The 19,173-nt window shown below is 41.4% G+C and overlaps 1 protein-coding gene across 7 annotated transcripts in view; it reads left to right on the top strand.

Moving 5' to 3' along the window:
* The window catches only part of PPP1R12B (protein phosphatase 1 regulatory subunit 12B), a 255,019-nt gene that overhangs the window by 138,791 nt on the left and 97,055 nt on the right, over positions 1–19,173 (top strand). For all 7 annotated transcript variants that reach the window (XM_021003139.2, XM_021003135.2, XM_021003136.2 and 4 more), the window contains 4 exons: positions 10,912–11,002; positions 17,333–17,542; positions 18,604–18,787; positions 18,882–18,994. In XM_021003139.2, the coding sequence (XP_020858798.1) occupies positions 10,912–11,002; positions 17,333–17,542; positions 18,604–18,787; positions 18,882–18,994 (598 nt within the window). The remainder of the gene's footprint in view (positions 1–10,911; positions 11,003–17,332; positions 17,543–18,603; positions 18,788–18,881; positions 18,995–19,173) is intronic.

Raw genomic sequence — 19,173 nt, 5'->3', positions numbered from 1 at the left:
AGTAGCTCACCCAGAAGCCCCCAGGTGAGAAGCAGAGCTGGTGCCTGGACATCAGACCCAGGCCCCTTGATAGTTAGTGCCCCCCTGTCACTTATGTCTAAGGTAGGCCCAAGGGACATTTGCTTTACCCTGTGCCTGAGCATAAAGGAGTGCTCTGAATAGAAGCAAAATGCCGTACAATTTAGAGGCTTTGGAGGCAGAGTCGGGAACAATTTTCTTTTCATAAACTTAAATAAGGATATTGCAGTGTCCTTTTCCTGATCTAACACTCTGCTTTAGTTTCACTGTTAAATAGGAGAGGTATGTCATCATTTGAATGAACAGCCAAGTCTCAATTAGTATGGAATAACAATCCTACCCCCTTTCCCCAGTTGCATAATTCAAATCAAACTGCATTTCCTTTAGGCTAGAACCAGTCACCGTATTTTACATAATTATAACCTTGAATAGTGTGAGTGTGAATATATGCAGCCACTTCAGAGATTCGTCATTCACATTAAATGGGACCTAGTTATAGTATGCCCTCAAATTCTCTACAAATCAAATTCCATGCAGAAATGAAAATGTTTATATTGCAAAAATCTTGTTAGCTTGTAATAAGATTATTAAATTGGGCAGCATTTGTAGGCTCCCTCCATCTTAATTTAACACATTTACACCAAACCCAGAATCATATCCCTGAATTTCTGCCTCTTGGGTGTCTCCTTACCTACTTCCATGCCACCCTTGGGGTTTGCCAGCTGGCTTTCTGTCAGTCTCAATTGAGATAGTAGTTACAGCTCACATGAAAGGATACAGTACCTAGGGTTAGCCCAAGGGCAGAGGAAATGATGCTCAGAAAAAGCTGAATCTGTCCTGTCCTGTCTACCCTTACAATGAAGGGAAATAATATAGAGCCCTTTCCTCTACACCAAATCAGAAATATTGATTTACTTGGTACAGTATATAAAATATGCATCTAATGGAATCTTATTTGGGGAACTGTTATCATCATTGGCTCTGCACAGCCCTAAGAATCCAACCCCCCCCCCCCCCTTCTACTCCTCCTCTTTTGTAGACAGCTTCTTAGCAAATTACAAGCCTTACCTCAGGCTTTCTGGGTAGTGGTGACAGTACAAGCCTTCCCTAGTTTCCAAGGGAAACTGGGTGCTGAGACTGCAGTCTTTGCCGGCAGCTGCTTACCTTTCTTTCCTATCCATCTCCACGGTTCTTTTGACCTTCATTCTGCTATGCAGGCCTACACAAGGAGGTAACTGAATGTTTTTTTTATCAGAGGTAATTTGACAACAGGCAGAGGAGACACTGGGGTCTAGTGGGGTAAGTGATAAGGGGTGGCAGACTGCAAATGCCACAATTGGGAAGAAAGTGCCTCATTCAAGTGTATTGTTCTCTAAATTTGTGTCTATTGCTGTGTCTATAAATATCTGGAAAAGTGGGAGCCCAGTACTAACTACCTCATATAACTTAAAAGTACCACACTTAAAATCACTATAAGCAGGGAGAGACTTTTGAGGGGCGTGGGTGGGAAAGAAAGAAAAACTTTACCTTTAAGATAAAAATAAAATTAATCACTTTGCAACTTGCCTGCCTAAAGAAGCTACTTACTTAGCAAAATTCTAATAAGTTGAAATGCTTTATGAACTGTCTCTGGTTTTCTGGCTTAAGAGGAGGACTTGAAAACAATATCTTTTAATCAGGTTTTTAGAATTCTAGAGAAAATGCCTCATGAATATCAAGAGTTTCGTGCTTCACCAGTGCTCAGTCAGGCCCCTAAGTGACACTAACTTTCTGATGGGACCCAACTGCAGTTTGTCCCATGTCAGTATATGGAGTATTTGTACCTGACGCCTACTAAGAAAAGCAGCAAAGAGGGATTAAGACTAAAATCTCTCTGATAAGGCCCTGGTGGCGGGACAGAACAGTAAATTGTGTTCCACAAATGAAAACCTAGTTTTCTTTATCATCTCTTCCATGTAGTATTAGTGACAACACTTGGAGATGTGAGTTCCAGTTTTCATTTAGGACAGTGAAATGAGTAGGGAAAGAAATGCTAAAGTTAGAGTTAACTTTATACCATCCTTCTGCTGTGTCTGTATTTGGTGTCTTACGTCATAAATCACAGAGCCAGGAGTGGCTTGAAGCTGTTTGGAAGGCAAGAATCCCCCTTCTAAAGCTTGTTTGGCTTTGGACCCCAGGTGCCTCATCCATAAAATAGTAATAATACTTGACCAGATTACCTCTTGACATCCCTGTTAGATTTAAGATAGAAGATTATTATTCAGAGGTTTTGTTTTTAGTGCCATCTGTATATTCATACATGTTAACCTTAAAGAAGTCTGTACTCTTCGGCTCTTTAAATGTACCTGGGTAAATTCTAAGTCTGATGCAGCATCTAGGGGGTGGAGTTAATGGAGTGCTAGATTTGGAGTCAGGAAGACCTGAGTTTGACTCCTGTCTTAGTCATCTACTAGTTGTGTGTTCCTGGGCAGGTGGAGCCTCGGTTTTATCAACTATACCATCTACCTCACAGGATTGTTGTGAGGATCAAATCAGTCAATAAATAAATTAATCAGCAAGTATTTATTAAGCTCCTCCTGTGTGTCAGGCATAATGCCAAGTGCCTGGAATATGAGTACAACAGCAGTCTCTACCTGTGATGATCTTGGATTCTAATGGGAGAGAAAATAAATACATATACGAATTTGTACAGCATGTATGTGTGTGTATATGTATGTATACATATATACACATATACATATTTATATTTATAAAGCTAATAAATTGAAATATATACAAAGTAGTTGAATTCAAGGTAGCTAATGAGGGGAGAGCACTAGCAGTTCATGTAATCAGGAAAAGCTTCACTCAGAAAGTGGTGTGTGAGCCACATCCTACAGAAAGAAAGGAACTCCATGAGGAGGGAGTGCATTCCAGGCATGGAGAGTGGCCAGGGCAAAGGCTCAGAGATAAGTAATGGGGTGCTGTGTACAATGGACAGAGAAAAGGTATTTGGTGGGATCACCAAGTGTAGGAGTGGGAAGAGCATCCAATGAGGCAGGTAAGACAGCTGGGTTCTGGTTGTATAGGACTGGAAAAAGTAAACAGTGTGGTTTCTATTTGTATTCCTGGTACAATAGGAAGTCACTGGAGTTGGTTGAGTAGGGAAGTCACATGGTCAGATCTACGTTTATGGGAAAGTTACTTTGGTATCAGTGTGTGTGGTGGACCAGAATAGTGAGAGACTTGAGGCGTGGACACTGATTAAGAGGCTGTTGTAATAATGTATTATCTAGGTAAGAGATGATGAGGGTCTGACCTCACGTGGTAAATGTATGTGAGAGGTGATGTGAAGGTAGAAATGGCAAGATTTAGCAGCTAACTGGATACATGGAAGAAGGCAGAGTGAAGAATCCAGAATCATGCCAAGATTATGAACATGAGACTGGAAGGATGGTGGTGCCCTCAGCAAAAATTGGGAAGTTTAGGAGACGGGGAGGATTTAAGGGGAAGATAACGAATTGAGTTTTTCAGATGTGATAACATATTTAAAGTACTTTGCCAACCTTAAAGTACCAGAGACATGCCAACTGGATGATGATGATGATGATGATGATGATGATAAACACATTGGTAGAAATTCACTTCCTTTTACAGTTGTGTGTCTCAGTTTTATTTAACAATTTTTCTTATAAAGGGGAGCTCTCTATGAATGGGGTATAGCAGGAAACAGCTATGATATTTTTTAAAGGCATCAATAACATTTAAAGAAGGTGTTTAATAAATGCTTGTTGATTGATGAATTGAAGACAAAAAATGCTACTAATTAGGATTGAAGGTGTTATGGGGAACAGGATACCAATAATGTATTGTTGATAAGCTGTGAATTGGTCCTACTCTTCTAGAAATTATTCTGAAACTATGAGAGAAAAGAAGTAGCATATTGGTAAATATTTAATAACTAGCTCTCCATGAGAAAAATAATACACACAACACACCTTAAAGTTAAATCTACATTATTAACATTTTCTTGATCAATTTCTTAAGGCTAGACAATCAACAAAACAATCTATTAAGTCTTGATTTGTATCACTTGCCAGTTTCAAAAATGTAAATGTTCACACTGAAAATTTAACAGTCAGCTCTGGGGAGCCAATTCTGGCTGGCTGTGGCACACCTCCAGAAAACAGTGACTAAAACTGCTCATACTTCTTGCTTCAGCAATCCTGCTTATGTGCACGTACCCCAAGGATTTCAGACAGAGATTCAACATCCACCAAATATTCACAGCTGTACTTTTGTGGTGGCCAAGAATTGGAAACAAAGTAGTTGCCATTAGTTGGGGAATTGCCACCTCTTTAACTCACTTCACATATATTTTTGTGCATTGTAGGGTTAGGATGGTAGTGTATATGTGTTTGACATCTCTTTCTTTGACAGTTCAACTCTATGAGGGCAGGAACTATCTTATCTAAATTTTATCTCACCTACAACCCTATCTGAATTAAATTAAATTAGTTGCTGTGTAATTTTTTAATTAATTTTTTTTCTTTTTTCTTTCCTTCTCAGTTCTCCTCCTCCCCCAATGAAAAAAAAAGAAAAAGAAAAACAGAACTCATAACAATTAGGCATAGGCATGCAAACATCCCCACATTGGTCATGTCAATAACTGCTTATTTCATTCTACGTATTTAGTCTATCATCTCTCCATTAGGAAGTGAGCGGCACTCTTCATCAGGCCTCTGGAATCATGGTTCAGCATTGCACTGGATCAGAGTTCTTAAGTCTTTCACAATTGTTTGTTTTTACAGTGTTGTTGTAGTATAAATGTTTTTCCAGCTATGCTCACTTCTCACTCTGCATCACTTCTAACAATTTTTCCTAGATTTCTCTGAAACTGTTCCCTTTGTCCTTTCTTATAACACAATAGTATTGTTCCATTACATTCACATACCATAATTTGTTCAGACATTCCCCAGTTGAGAGGCACCTCTGATTTCCAGTTCTTTGCCACTGCAAAAAGAGCAGCCGTAAATAATTTTGTACACATAGAACCTTTTCCTCTTTCTTTGATCTCTTTGGAATGTAGACAAGATAGAAGTATCACTGGGTCAAAGGCTGTGCACAATTTAGCAGTTTGCAAGGGCATAATTCCAAATTACTTTCCAGAATGTCTATACCAATTTATGTTACTGTGTAGTGTTAGTAGAGTTGTTTGTTGTGTACTTTATGTGGTGTGTTCCTTGTCTTCTAAAAAGTGTACTTAAAGGGTTTCTTCCATTCCTTGTATGAGAGAAAAAATGCAGTAGGATTTCTTGACCTCCATTATAAGAACACAATATCTTTGTCTCCATAAGAGACCCCTTATCCTTTTGCATTCCAATGCAGCAACCTTTAATCTCCCCTAGTGTTATTTTCCTTCTTTTCCTTTTTCCTCAGAGTATTCTTACTTACCAGGATGGAAAATATTTTCTTGGGAAGTGAAACTTTTCCAAATTTAAAAGTTTTTGAGTTTCCTGTCAAAAGGTAATTAAGATAGACTAGATCATTTGGAGGCATGAGTCCTACATAGCAATGAGTCTGTGCCCAAGTCATCACAACAAAGTCCTGAAACCCATATCCTCTTATTTATTGTTAGTATTCATTCCTGAAGTCCTAAAATATTGTGTGCAGTCTTTCAAGACAGAATTAAACTACTCCACCTTTTTCCTATGCTCATGATATATTAAGGGCCACTGTAATTTGTAGAGAGAAAAGATAGTGTCAAACTATGAGGACAGACTTAATTTTTCAGAGTGAAATGTTGAGTACCTACGGACTAAATAGCACAGTTAGAATCATAGCAGATGCAGAGAAGATGTGTTCCTGACCTCCTACAAACAAAATAAGCATATATTCACTGACGTACATGTATGTATGTGTATGTGCTCTGGTCTCAGCACAGTTATACTACTTTCTCTAGCACTATTCAGCAGTACATTAATAGGAATAGAGGGAGCATGTGGTGAGAATAATTCATTGGTGGAATTTGGTAAGGACAAGGGAGTAAGGAAATGTGTGTATGCATGTATATATGTATATGAAGGGAGGGAAGGAGCCAAAGAGAAAACAGAAAGAGAATCAATAGATGTCAGAATTGAAATCCCTTCAAGTCTCTTCCCATATCATTGTTTAATTGTAAACTTAAGGGTGCTGACTGGAAATAACAGTTTGGTCGGGATGCCAGAAGATTTAGCAATGGATGTGGGTAGCTCTGACATAATTTAGAAGTTTTTGTTTCTGCATCATGAATTAAGGTGTATTCCACTTTTTATTGCTATGAAGAATAATGAAATATGCAGATAAGTTGGGAAGCCACAAGAACATGTGGTGATAGAAACCATGACTGTTACACTGAAATGGACAGATTCTGTTTCTGGAAGGAAATTGAGAACAGAATCATCCATCTCTTGGGTTCCTCTCCAGGAGCAGTGATTGATTTGTGAAATAGAGCCTATCTAGGCAATACAGCGCTCAGTTTTAAGGATTTGAGTTCTTTTTGCAGTGCTATGATATATCCACAAGGTGACCTTAAGCCTGTTATGTCCCTTCTGTTATCCTAATAAAGTACTGAGAAAAGGAGGATTACTAAATAGGCCTTTTTCCCGTATCACTGAGATATCTAGATTTGTAGCATGGAGGTTTTATTTTTTTATATTGATGGCATTTTTTTTAAATGAGTAACATGCTTTGAAATCTTTAGAGACAGACAAATTCTTCCTTCTAGCCATTCCTTAGACCTGTGGTACAGTAGAAAAAATGCAAGTCAGAGGACCTGGCATCAAATTCCAGCCTGTCCACTTAGTACCATGGGTCCTTGGGCCACTCATTGGCCTTCTGGGTTTCAGTTTCTTCACTTGAACTAGATGGTCTCTAAGGAGGTTCCTTCCAGCTTTAAATCTGTGATCCAATGCTTATTAATTTTCTTCCTCCTTTTAGAACCTCATTAGAGACGAAACAGGGGGAGGAATGTGTATTGAATAGGAGACTATTGGGAGCAAGATTGGGGATTGGGGAGAGGAGGTATGATGTTTTTCCCCTCCCTTTTTTCATCTCTCTTATCCACTGTTGCTTTCATCCCAGATATTAAGTAGATAGATACCCCCATCTTGGATTAAAAATAACAATCAGATGTTTTACTGCCACTAGATCTGGATTGGGTGCTAATTTTGGTTAGGGTGGACCCTTGATGTTGCTATCACCCACAAGGATTCCACCTTCATAGTTTGAAATTCCTTTATCATATCATAACCTCCTGTCTTTCTGTGTTTTTGCCTTAGCCTCTTAAATGTATTCTTCTGACCCTTCTGTTGTACCCGCTGATATGTGATTCTGATATGTAGCAAGCTTCCCTTCATTTTTGAACCTGTTCTTCTCCTCATGCTTCTTCCATCTTCTGGCACTCATGTAGAACTTCTTCCCTCAGATGACAGTGCATTCCTAACTGCCCTTCAAACACTGACTGTGCTTTCTTTCATGCCCCCTGACACGCTAGTCCTAGTGGAAGGAATTGGAGTACTCCTGGTTCCTCACTGGCACTTTCATACTCTCCCTTTGCCTCTGTCACTCAGAGACTTCTCCCCTTCTTTAATATTGACTTTATCCAAATTTTTCTTCCAATTCTGATTCTGGTATTAATTAGTTACCAATCTACAGGTCATTCTACCTCCTTTCCAAGGAGTCCAGCATATGTTTCAGTTTTCTACCCCAACTCCTGCCTTTCTACTAGGAAACATCCAAATGCATATTGTTTTTTCCTGAAATACCTTAATCTGCCCATTTCAAAATCTTCCCATTTTACAATCCACTCTTCTTCTCCACCTCAAGTATAGGGATGGTCACACCCTTTAGCTCAATATTACCCATAAGTATTCTGCTTCTACAATCAGATACTTTGAAATTCCTTTCTCAGATCATATCCTGTGATTTTTTGTCTTCACCATAATTTTCAGTCCCTCTATCCCTCAGTATTGTTCCAGACCATCATCTTAAATCAAACCTCACTTTCCTTTTTTCTCAATTTTACACCATACCAGACTCTAATCTGAATTACTCTCACCATCTACTTCCCTCACCCCTGTTAATGTATGGTTGAACCAAGCTGGAAAAAGTCATGCAACTCTATTGACTGGGACCACTGCAAATTTATGTAATGTCATTTCAACTGTCCCTAGTCACAACAGGACAATACAGGTAGTTTGCTTTATAACTTTCAAAAATATGTACAATCTCATGGTAAAACCACAGAGCTTATGGGGAAAATAGGGATGGGGGTACAACTCTGAAAACTTTGTTAATGACCTAATTAAAAAAACAAAACTAACTTTATACATGTTAAAAGGTTAAGAACTACATAAGTGCTACAATAAATAATTGGTGGAATGGGGGGGGGGGGTGAGAACAATTTGTTCCAGTGACCATGAAGGTGGCTGAAGCAACCACCGTGGAGCACTTAGAGCTTGTCAGACATCTGAGATGCCAAGGTCATCCATTGCATCTTGGGCCATTGCCAGTCATCTTGACTTTTGTCTGACCTTTGGACTCTGATGACTGTGGAAGCAGAGTGAGACTGTCAATTTTGTGCAACTCTGCTTCACCTACATCCAATTCATGCATGAGTCAAGACATCACCCGTGATGTCTTTGGTCCTTTTCAAAATGAAGGACAAGCAATAACAATAAATAATGGCTTGTCGTGGCCTTGAGCTTAGCTTCAGGCTGTTGCCTGGGTGAGCTTCTGGAGCAAGTTGGGCAGGGAACAAGTTGGGCTGGCTGAAACTTGCGCCAGAGGGCATGGCAGAAGGGGTTGGGGTTAGGGGAGGTTTGGACCAGCATTCCTCCAGCCAGCTCCTACTGCACCAGGAGATATACATTAAACATGACACTTTGCCTTGACAGAGACCTGAAAGTGGCGGTTGGAAGGGTTAAGCTCGTGAGTTATTATGAAGTGTGCATTTTTCTGTGTACTTGCTGTTTCTCAGGGAAGAAATTACAGAGAAGCAAATTTGAAATTCACATTATGCTCAAAATGTTCCCTAATGTATAAATCGCTTTGGAACAAATTCATGTTGTAAATACAAGTGTTACAACAGAACTAGCTGTACTTTTATTCTGTCTTAATTGATTCTCTCTCCCATCCCTTTTAAAGTATTCCAAACCTTCTTGATTTATCTAGCCTCATACTTTACTGAGAAAATAGAAACCATTTACCATGAGCTCCTCCTCTCCCTTTCTATTCATCTTTTGACATCTCTGTCCATTCTCTTCTACTTTGCTTCAGTTTCTGATGAAGAGATGACTCTTTTTCTTGCCAAGGTCGTTACCTCTGCATGTACCCTTGTTTGCCTTCCATCTTCTACAACAGTTGCCCCCATAGTCAACCTCATTCTTCTCTATCCTACAGTCTCTCCTTTATCTACTGAATTCTTCCCTGGTTTGCACAAACATTTCTAAGTCTTATCATCCTTAAAAACCTTCACCAGACCCTATCATTCTCTCACGCTATCATTCTGTATCCGTCTTCCTTTTCATAGCCAAACTCCTTGATAAAGCTGTCTACATTTATTGTCTACTTCCTCTCCTCTCATTCTTTTCTCAGCCAGTGGTGTGGCTTCTTACCCCATCACTAACTGAAACTGCCTTCTCCAAAACTACTAATGATCTCTTCAGTGCTAAATCTGATGGCTTTTTCTCTGTCTTAATTTTTCTTGACCTCTCTGTAGTATTTAACACTATTGACCACCCTGTCTTCTGGGTTACTGTCTCTTTTCTGGTTTTTGTAACCCTGCTTACTCTAGGTTTTCTTCTTTCCAATACGACTCTTCCTTTCTCAGTCTCCTTTACTGGATAATCATTCATGCCATACCCCTAAGTGTGGATATACCTCAAGGAACTGTCCTCAGTCACTTTCCTTCTTCTCTCTCTCTCCTCTCTTACTTGATGATCTCATGAGCTCCCATGAGTTTAATTGTTATCGTTATATAGATAGCTCCAGATCTATATATCAACCCTAGTCTATTCCCTGAGCTCCAGTTCTTCCTCTCCTACTTTTAAAACTGGATGCCCTGCAGGCATCTCAGATTTAACATGTCAAACTAGAACTCTGTCTTTCCTCAAAACTCATCCCTCTTCCAAACATCCTTATTTTTGTTAAGGACACCACCATCCTTACAGTCACCCAGGTTCGTGACCTCACCATCATCTTTAACTTTTAATTCTCCCTTAGTCCACATGTGCTATGAATTGTCAGATTTTGACATTTCTACCTCCAAAACATCTCTTACAAATGTCCCCTCATGACCCTCACTTTTTGCCAGGATTATTGCAGTAGTTTCTTAATAATTGGGTCCTCTGATTCGAGTCTCTCCCCACTACCATCCTCTGCACAGCTGCCAGAGTGATTTCTGACCGAGGAACTCTCCCACTTGTTAAATTCTGGCGACTCTCTTTTGTCTTTAGCATTAAATTTAAACTCTTACTTGACTCCTAAAGTCATTCACAGCTAACAAGCATCTATTAAGTGCCTACTATCTTACAGGCAATGTGCTAGGACACAAAGACAAAGATGAAATAGACCCTGCCCAAGAAGAGCTTGCCTTCTTTTGGGGAAGACGACATGTACATGTACAAGTATGTACACAATCTGTATAAAATTAGTTGAAGGTGATGTGCAGGGGGAGGAAACTAATAACAGGGGGTTGGAGGGGGAGGCTTCATGTAGAAAAATGTTTGAGCCAAGTTTTGAAGGAAACATTGCCTGATAGATAGTAAGCACTTACTAGGTGCTTGCTGATGGATTGATTGATGATGAAATAGAAATGATTCTGTATGTAGCAAGGTACTGTTGCTCTAATGTTGATTTTTAATTCCTCCTCAGGTCATATCTAACACCTGTACGGGACGAGGAAGCAGAGTCTCAGAGGAAAGCACGTTCCAGACAAGCTCGGCAGACTCGAAGATCTACCCAGGTGAATCAAGTCAAACCAACCAACAAGAGTATAATTCTTCTCTCTCTGTGTCTCCCCACTTATATACCTCTGTCTCTTTCTTCTTCTATAGAGGTTAGTTTGTATTATCTGTAAGTGAAGTAGCAAATTGTGAAGTAGGTACTTGCTAGAACCTTCTTACTATCCAGAAGCTGTTACCTTCTGTTGTGGTCTTGGGATCTGACCGTTTATGATTACCAGAACTCAGTTACGCATCCATGTATTGAATACTGGTATGTTCAAGGCACTGCCTTATGCTATCGAACTAAAAAAGACAAAAATGAAAAATTTTCCAACTTTCTTGGAGGGGTTACAATATGTCCCCAAATAAGTAAATCTAAGCAAATTTAAAAAGAAACAACACTAAGAACTGGGTCAGAAAATCAGGAAAGGCTTCCCAAAGAAGGGAGCGCTTGATCCAAATCTTAAAGGAAACTAGTGATTCTAAGACACAGAAGTGAGGAGGAAGTGTTTTCCAGGTGTTTGGCACAACCTGTGCCAAAGGTATGTTGCAATATTGAGTCCTTGGAATGGCTAACATATCATTTTGGTTAGATTGTGTTATATGCTGTGGAAGTGGAAGTCAGATTGGGCAGGGCTTTGAATGCCAGACTTAGGACTTTTTATTTTGTCCTAGAAGCAGTAGGTAGCTACTAAAAACTTTTCCTGTTTCTGTTGAGGGCATGCCGTCTTCTCAGTAACCCAAGTCATGTTTGATTCTTCCTTCTCCTGCAGCTTCCATGTCAGATCATTTACCGTATCTCAGTAATTCTAACTCCACAATAATGTTTACACCCATCCTCTTCTCTCCAGCCACACAGTCATCACTCTCATTCAGAGCTGATGGATAGCCTCTTCATCAATCCTCTCATACTTTCAGTCTTTCGTTTCTCCACTTCATCTTCCATGTAATCATCCTAGAGTTTATCTACATAGCTCTCCTTCCATTGGCTAAAGGAAAAAAATACAAACTCTTCAATGTAGCAGTTGAAGCTTTTCATAATCTGGCTGCAGATCACCTGCCTTTTAGCCTTACACACTTTATAGTCCAGTCAGACTGGACCACCAAGCTCTTTCTAGAACCTAACATTTCATCTCCTGCCTTCCTGCATTTGCTCAGGCCTTCCCCCATAGCTGGGATGTATCCCTTCCTCACTCAGCCTCTCAGAATCCTTATCTTCCTTTGAGGTTCTTTTCATATGTGGTCTGCTCCAGGAACCTTCCCTCAAAGGGACAGCAAGGTGGTACAGTGGATAGAGTACTGTACCAGAGTCAGGAATGCCTGAGTTCAAATCTTGTCTCAGACACTTAGTAACTGTGTGACCCTGGACAAGTCACTTAACCTTTGTCTGCCTCAGTTTCTTGTATTGTAAAATGGGCATGATAACAGCACCTACCTTTAAGGGTTGTTGTGTGAATCAAATGAGATGATATTTGTTAAATGCTTTGCAAACCTTGAAGCACTGTATAAAAGCTAGCCATCATTATTATTATTATTATGATTATCCTCCTCTTCTTCCCAGTTGTTAGCTTTTTCTGTTCCCTTCAATTTATTTTGTGTTTACTAACCTATGAATGTGTTTTACAATCTAGTTGGAATGTGGCATGTACACACCTAGTCAGTAAGATTTATTAAGAGGCTGTTATGTGCCAGACACTGTTCTAAGTGCTGGAGATACAAAAGAAAGGAAAAGACAGTTCCTGCCCTCAAGGGGTTCACAGTCTAACGGGGAAGGCAACAAGCAAACAAATGTGCACAAACAAGCTCTAGACAGGATGAACAAGAAGGCACTGGAATTGGGGGAGTCGGGAAGGCCTTTCTGCAGAAGATGGGATCTTAGTTGACTTGAAGGAAAGCCATTAGGCAGAGAAGAGAAGGGAGAACATTCCAGGTTTTGGGGACGGTCAGAGATAATGCCCAGAGCCTAGAGATAGAGGGCCTTGTATGAGAAACAGCATGGGGCTGGTGGCACTGGATCGAAGAATATTATGTCTGGGAGTAAGGTGTGAGAAGACTAGGGTGGGGGAGGGTGGCATGGTGAGGTAGCTTGTGGAGGGCCTTGAGTGCCAAATGGAGGATTTTATATTTGATCCTGGTATTGATAGGGATCCCCTGGAGTTTCTTGAATAGGGGAGTGCCATGGTGGGACCTGCACTTTAGGAAAGTCACTTTGCTGGCCGAGTGGAGGATAGTTTGGAGTCAGGCAGACCCACCAGCAGGCTGCTGGCAGTAGTCCAGGGCTGAAATGACAACAGCCTGCACCAGAGGGTGCCAGTGTCAGAGAAGAGAAGAAAGCGCCTTTGAGGGTGAGAGATAGTGAGGAACAAGGATGATGGCTAGTTATGAGCCTTGAGGTCCTCCTCAAGTAAGGGAGGCTAGGGGAGGGGGAGGGTTTAGGGGAAAAGTGAATGAGATCAGTTTTGGGCATATTGAGTTTAAGATGTCTTCTCCTGTTCCATATGTATGAAAGGCACTTGGACTTGCAGGACTGGAGGTCAGCAGAGATGTTTAGGGCAGGGCAGGTAGATTTGAGAGTCATCAGCACACAGGTGGCAATTAAATCTGTGGGAGCTGATGAGATCACCAAGTGAAATCATAGAGAGGAAGGCCCAGGACAAAACCCTGAGGAACGCCTATAGTTAGAGGATGTGATCTGCATGAGGACCAGCAAACAAGACCAAGGTGGAATGGTCATGTAGAGAGGAGGAGAACCAGGAGAGAGTGGTGTTCCAAAAACGTAGAGAGAAAAGGGCCATCAGGAGTCTCAAAGGTTGCAGAGAGTCGAAAAGACTGGAAGTTGAGAAAAGGCCATTGGATTTGGCAATGAAGAGATCATTAATAATTTTGGAGAGAACAGTTTCAGCGGAATAATGAGGTCAGAAGCTGAATTGTAAGGAGTTAAGAAGTGGGTGAGAGGAGAGAAGGTGGAAGCACTTATTGTAATGGGCCTTCTCAAGGAGTTTGGCCACAAAGGGCAGAAGAGACAGAGGACAATATCAGGGACAGAAGGAGCGAGGGGTATTTGAGGATGGGGGAGTCCTGGGCAAGTTTGTAGGCAATAGAAAAGGAGATGGTAGACAGGGGGAGTTGAAAATAAGTGACAGATTGGGGATGACAGAGGGAGCAATCTGTTGGAAAAGAAAGGATGGAATGAGATTGCTTGTGCAGGTAGAGAGGCCTCTCTGGTAAGGCATGAGACCACCTCTTCCCATGACAAGAGTGAGGAGGAGATGGGGGGCAGAAGGCATCTGAGAGACATGAGATGAGGAAGAAGGGAAAAGATGGAGGTCAGGGCAAATGTCCTCAATTTTTTTCTGTAAAACGTGAGGCAAGATTCTCAGTTGAGAGGTTGGGGGCAGGGAGAGCCATGGGAAGGTTTTTGAGGGGGATGAAAATGTTTGGAAGAGCCACTTTGGAGAGTGAAATGGTGAGTTGATAGGGAAGGTACAGTAGGATTGTGTAGTGGCAGTGAGGGCACAGTTGAGGTTGTGTAACATAAATTTGTAGTGGACAATAATTTGTGTGATTTTCTCCACCTACATTCAGCAGGATGTGTATAGGCTGAAAGTGGTAGATAGTGGGAGTCATCCAAGAGTGAGACTTGGCAGGGCACAATCAGCAATGTGATAAGGGAGCCAGGGACTCAAGAGAAGAGGACAGCGTTAAGTTCAACTGGTTCACCAGGAGGTCAAGACAGAGGGAAGAGGAGAGAGTGGTGAGTGCAAGGGAGATGACCTGTGAAAGAACTGATGGGTCAAGGGATTGGAAGTCATGATGTTGATAAAGAGTAGGGTTTTATAAGGAAAGGCAGAGGGAGAGGTGGAAAGCCAATAGATTATGGTCAGATAAGGGGATATTAGAATTCTTGAACTTAGAAGTGGTACTTTTGTGAGTGATGACAAGATTGCGGCTTAAGGAAATGATCAGGTTAAGGAACTGAATGGTTGGGGAGTTTGAGGGAGAGTTAATATGAATGTTGCAGTTTCTCAGTATGAGAGCACAAGACACATAAAAACAAGATAATCTGAGGAGAGGAAGAGCACTAGGAACTTGGGGAATCAGAGAAGGGTTGGAGGAGGAGGTGGTACATGAGCCGATACCTGAAGGAAACAGGATTCAACAGGGAGCTGCTGAAGGCTTTTGAGGAGAGAGGAGTAGCATCGTCCAAATACACCCAGGTCTCTTCAGTCCTTGACAGTCCTCCTCCCTTACCCTCAATCCGTCGTCCTGTTTTTTCCTTCTCTTTCGCAGCCAGACTCCTAGGAAAAGCTATTTGTACCCATTGCCTGTAGTGCCACTCCTCACTCCCTTTTCAGTCCTCCACAATTTGGCTTTTGAACTAATCACTCAACTGAAATTGACCTTTTCAAAATTACTCGTGATCTCTTAATTGCCAGATATGACAGTCTCTTTTTCAGCCATCATTCCTCTTGATCTTTTTTCAGTGGTTAATGCTTTTGACCACTTTCTCCTCCTGGAGACTCTCTTGGAGTTTTAAAGACATTTATTACTCACTCTCCTGGTTCTCCTACCTGCCTGACTGTTCTTTCCCAATCTCCTTTGCTGACTTTTCCATGTGGTACCTCCTGACTGGAAGTGTTCCCAAGGTGTCTGTCCTGGGCCCTTTTCTCTCTCTACACCCACTTGCTTGGAGACCTCATCAGAGCCCATGGGATTAATGATCACCTCTAAGCAGATGGTGCCCAGTTCTGTGTATTCAACCTACTCTCTTCCTTGAGCTTTGGCCCCTCATCTTCTCAAACTCCACACATCCAAAACAAAACTTCTCTTTTCCCTTAAGCCCACCCCTCTTCCAAATTTACCTTTTTCTATCAAATGTGCCACAATTCTGCCAGTTTCTCAGGTTCAAAACCATGTGTTATGCTTACTCCTCACTTTCTTACTCCACATTTCAGGTGCCTAAAACTTGCCATTTCTACTACCACGACGTCCTCAAATCTTTCTTCTTCTCTCTCCTGCCATGACTACCGCTTTAGTTCAGTCCCTTATCTTCTCTTGCCTAGACCGTTGCTTTGGTTTCCCAATTGATCTTCCTGTCTCAAGTCATTCCTCACTCCAATGTGGCCTCCACAGAACTGCCAGAATGATAATCCTAAAACGCAAATGTGATTATGTGTTGCGCCTTCTCAGTAAATCCCAATGGCTCCCCATTGCCTCTAGGCTAACATATACTCTTATATTTAGTGTTTAAAGCTCTTCACAACCTGATCCCAACCTCTCTTTCTAGCCTTATGTTATAGGATTCCCTAAAAGTCTTGGTGCAGTTTTAAGCACTTTAATAACTTTGAATTGCACTAAGGTTTTTGGAATACCACATATATTACCTTTCTTCTCATATGTTACGGTCTAGCCAAACTGGCCTCCTAATGGCACTACTCTTCAACTTTGCTTTTGAAAGAAGAAAATTTCTGTCTTCCAAACACAGCTAAAGCATCAGTATCTACTTGATGTCTTTCCTGATCCTCCTGTTTTTAGTGCTCTCCCTCTACAAATCCCTTGTTTTTATTTGTATTTATTCTCTTTATGTTTATTCTGTTTGTAATTATATGTGTTTATTGTTTCATCCATTAGAATGTAAATTACATGCAAGTAGATATTCCTAGCAGAGTGCCTCATACACGGTAGGCACTTAACAAATACTGGGTGCTATAGAAAGTCCGCATTTGAAATCTCGGCCATTTTTCTGTTTTCACCTTGAGTCTGAATTTATTCTTCCCTAGGCCTGACTTTGTCTCTGAGAGAAAAATGAGGCTCCTGTTTATACCTCATCTTGGCAGCTGTGGAGTCTCTGTGTCAAAGATCCTTTGGGATCCCCAGGGCTATTCTAATGACAGTTCTGAGAGTGGCTAACCATGGCCTAAATACTGTTGTGACAGGCAACTCCCTGTAGTAACCTATTTCTTAGGAATGAGAGTTGGAAGAACCAGGGTATTGACTCTACACTGTTTAGGACACAGACCTGAAGGCTTTGCTTGGTGCTCTCACCTCAAGGCCATGTCTCTGGTCAGCCTGTCTCAGCTTAGTGGTCTTCTTAGGAGCCATCTGCCCTTCCTCAGGGGCCTGAGGTTATTGATTCTAGTTCAGTTTTGTTTTTCAACAACCAGAAGCCACCCGTCTTTATGGGAGGGATTTATTTGTAGACACGAGCTTGAGATAATAGGCAGGATGCTAGATTTCAAGGATCTGAACTTTGTTTCTACCCTTGCTGTCCATCAGTGAAGCCAGGAAAGCTTTGCTTGAAAGTTCGACTTTCATCTCCCTGACTCTAAAGTCTCCCTCTCTCCTCCCAGGGTGTCACTCTAACTGATCTTCAGGAAGCAGAGAGAACCTTCAGCCGATCCCGGGCAGAAAGGCAATCTCAAGAACAGCCAAGCGAAAAAGTCGAAAGTGGTCTGGAGGGACTCGAGGGCAGCAGTGAAAAACAGGAGCCGCTCACAGCACTGACAAAAGAAACTGGGGAGAGCCGGCAGCAGCGAGGGAGTAGGAACTGGGACGAGGAGGTAAATCGATCTGGGCTGCTCTGGGCTCTCCCAGACTGCAGGCTGCTCATTTGTACCTAGAAGGGAGAGTAGGAGGTGAAATAATGTTTCTGTGGATAAACCTTTGTAGCTGCAAGCTAAATGTCTACCAGTTATGAATAAATTTCTTCTCTTTGGGGTTATTCATGCTTCTTGCACAAATGTCCAGTCCTCCAAATGAGAGATGCCCCTTACAGTTTAATAAAATTAGCAACCCCAGGAATTTGAAGGGCGGCCTTTGCTCCAGTGAACTCAAAAAGTCAGTCACTGCTGAGACATTCTTCATGGGTTACTGCTTTTCTACTGAAGTGAAATGGATAGATTAGGATTGGAAATAACTTTTCTACTTCTTTCTCCAGCCTAGGCCTGGCCAGTTCTTTGTAGCACTTTGTTAAAAAGCATTCTTCCTTTGTGAAATGTTTCCCGTGTCATAGCGGGAAACATCTTTTCCTCTCTTTCTAGCTAGAGCTTCCTATTGCCAAAATTTTACCAAATGAACCAAATTAAGAGCTATATTTTTTTGTTTTACTCATTAGGGTAAGGAACAAAATGGGAAAGAAAAAGGAGAGTTGGAAAAAGATTATAAAAAACTTAGCTCTTGCACATTGGTAGAATATTCAAATGTAGCTGCTGGGCTCTGTGCTTAAGTTCTCATACATCTAACTTCACATACTTGTTGACCTTTTATTTTCCTAAGTATTAATTAGCTCTCCTAATTTTCCCGACTCCAAAGTACCATCTTCCCTATCATTTTCCTTCTTTCACCAAAGGAACCTTTTCTAATAAGGCAGATGCAATTTAATTGTCCCTTACTCTGCTCAGGAAAAATATTTTTGGACTGCTTTCAATATGGGGTTGATACAAACTGTGTGAATCCTGAGATTGTACTTTTTTAGGGTAGTTAACAGGCTGACTTTCAGTCTGTATAATCTGCCCTTGGTAGAGGAAGCCTCTAATTTTTGCTAAGAAATCTGCAGTGAAAAAAATCACTCTTGTATGTTGGGAATTGGCTTCTAACATCCAACACTGTGGGTTATTTGTAGCCTTCTTATGGACGACTGAGGTGCCTAACCCAGCAAGATAAACCCACCACACCAATTTCTCCTTCTGGGTCAAGCCCCTCCCTTTCTATTGGATCCTATCTCCTCCGGGGAAGTAGGACCTCAGGCCTGGACTCTGAGAGTTCAGAAACTGCCACAAGCACTGCTAAGGACATGGAAAAAAATGGTATGTAGACCTTTAAAAACTAAAGTGAACCTTCTGCAGGACTTGTGGGCCCATATACTAAAGCCCTATGCTGCCTTTTGTTTTTGGTGGTCAGAGAGTGAAGATCCAGATTTGGGCGACCAATCCTCTAATAAGACATCCATCCGGGAGAGGCGCCGGCCCAAGGAAAGGCGAAGAGGGACAGGCATCAACTTCTGGACGAAGGATGTAAGTGGATGTGTTTCTTTGGGAGCCTTGGGTAGCTGTTTTCTTTGGTGTTCTCTACAGAAGAAATGGCATCTGTGTGTTCTGGGATTAGCTTCAGTTTGTTGCCACGACTCCAGCCAGGACTTAGAACATGTCCATGAAGAAGAGGAGAAGATCATGCCTCTGAGGCTATAAAACTG

Source organism: Phascolarctos cinereus, unplaced genomic scaffold, assembly GCF_003287225.1.
Source record: "Phascolarctos cinereus isolate Bilbo 61053 unplaced genomic scaffold, phaCin_HiC Scaffold_5;HRSCAF=322, whole genome shotgun sequence".
Classification (NCBI taxonomy): Eukaryota; Metazoa; Chordata; class Mammalia; order Diprotodontia; family Phascolarctidae; genus Phascolarctos; species Phascolarctos cinereus.
This window is presented reverse-complemented; position numbering and strand designations above follow the sequence as displayed.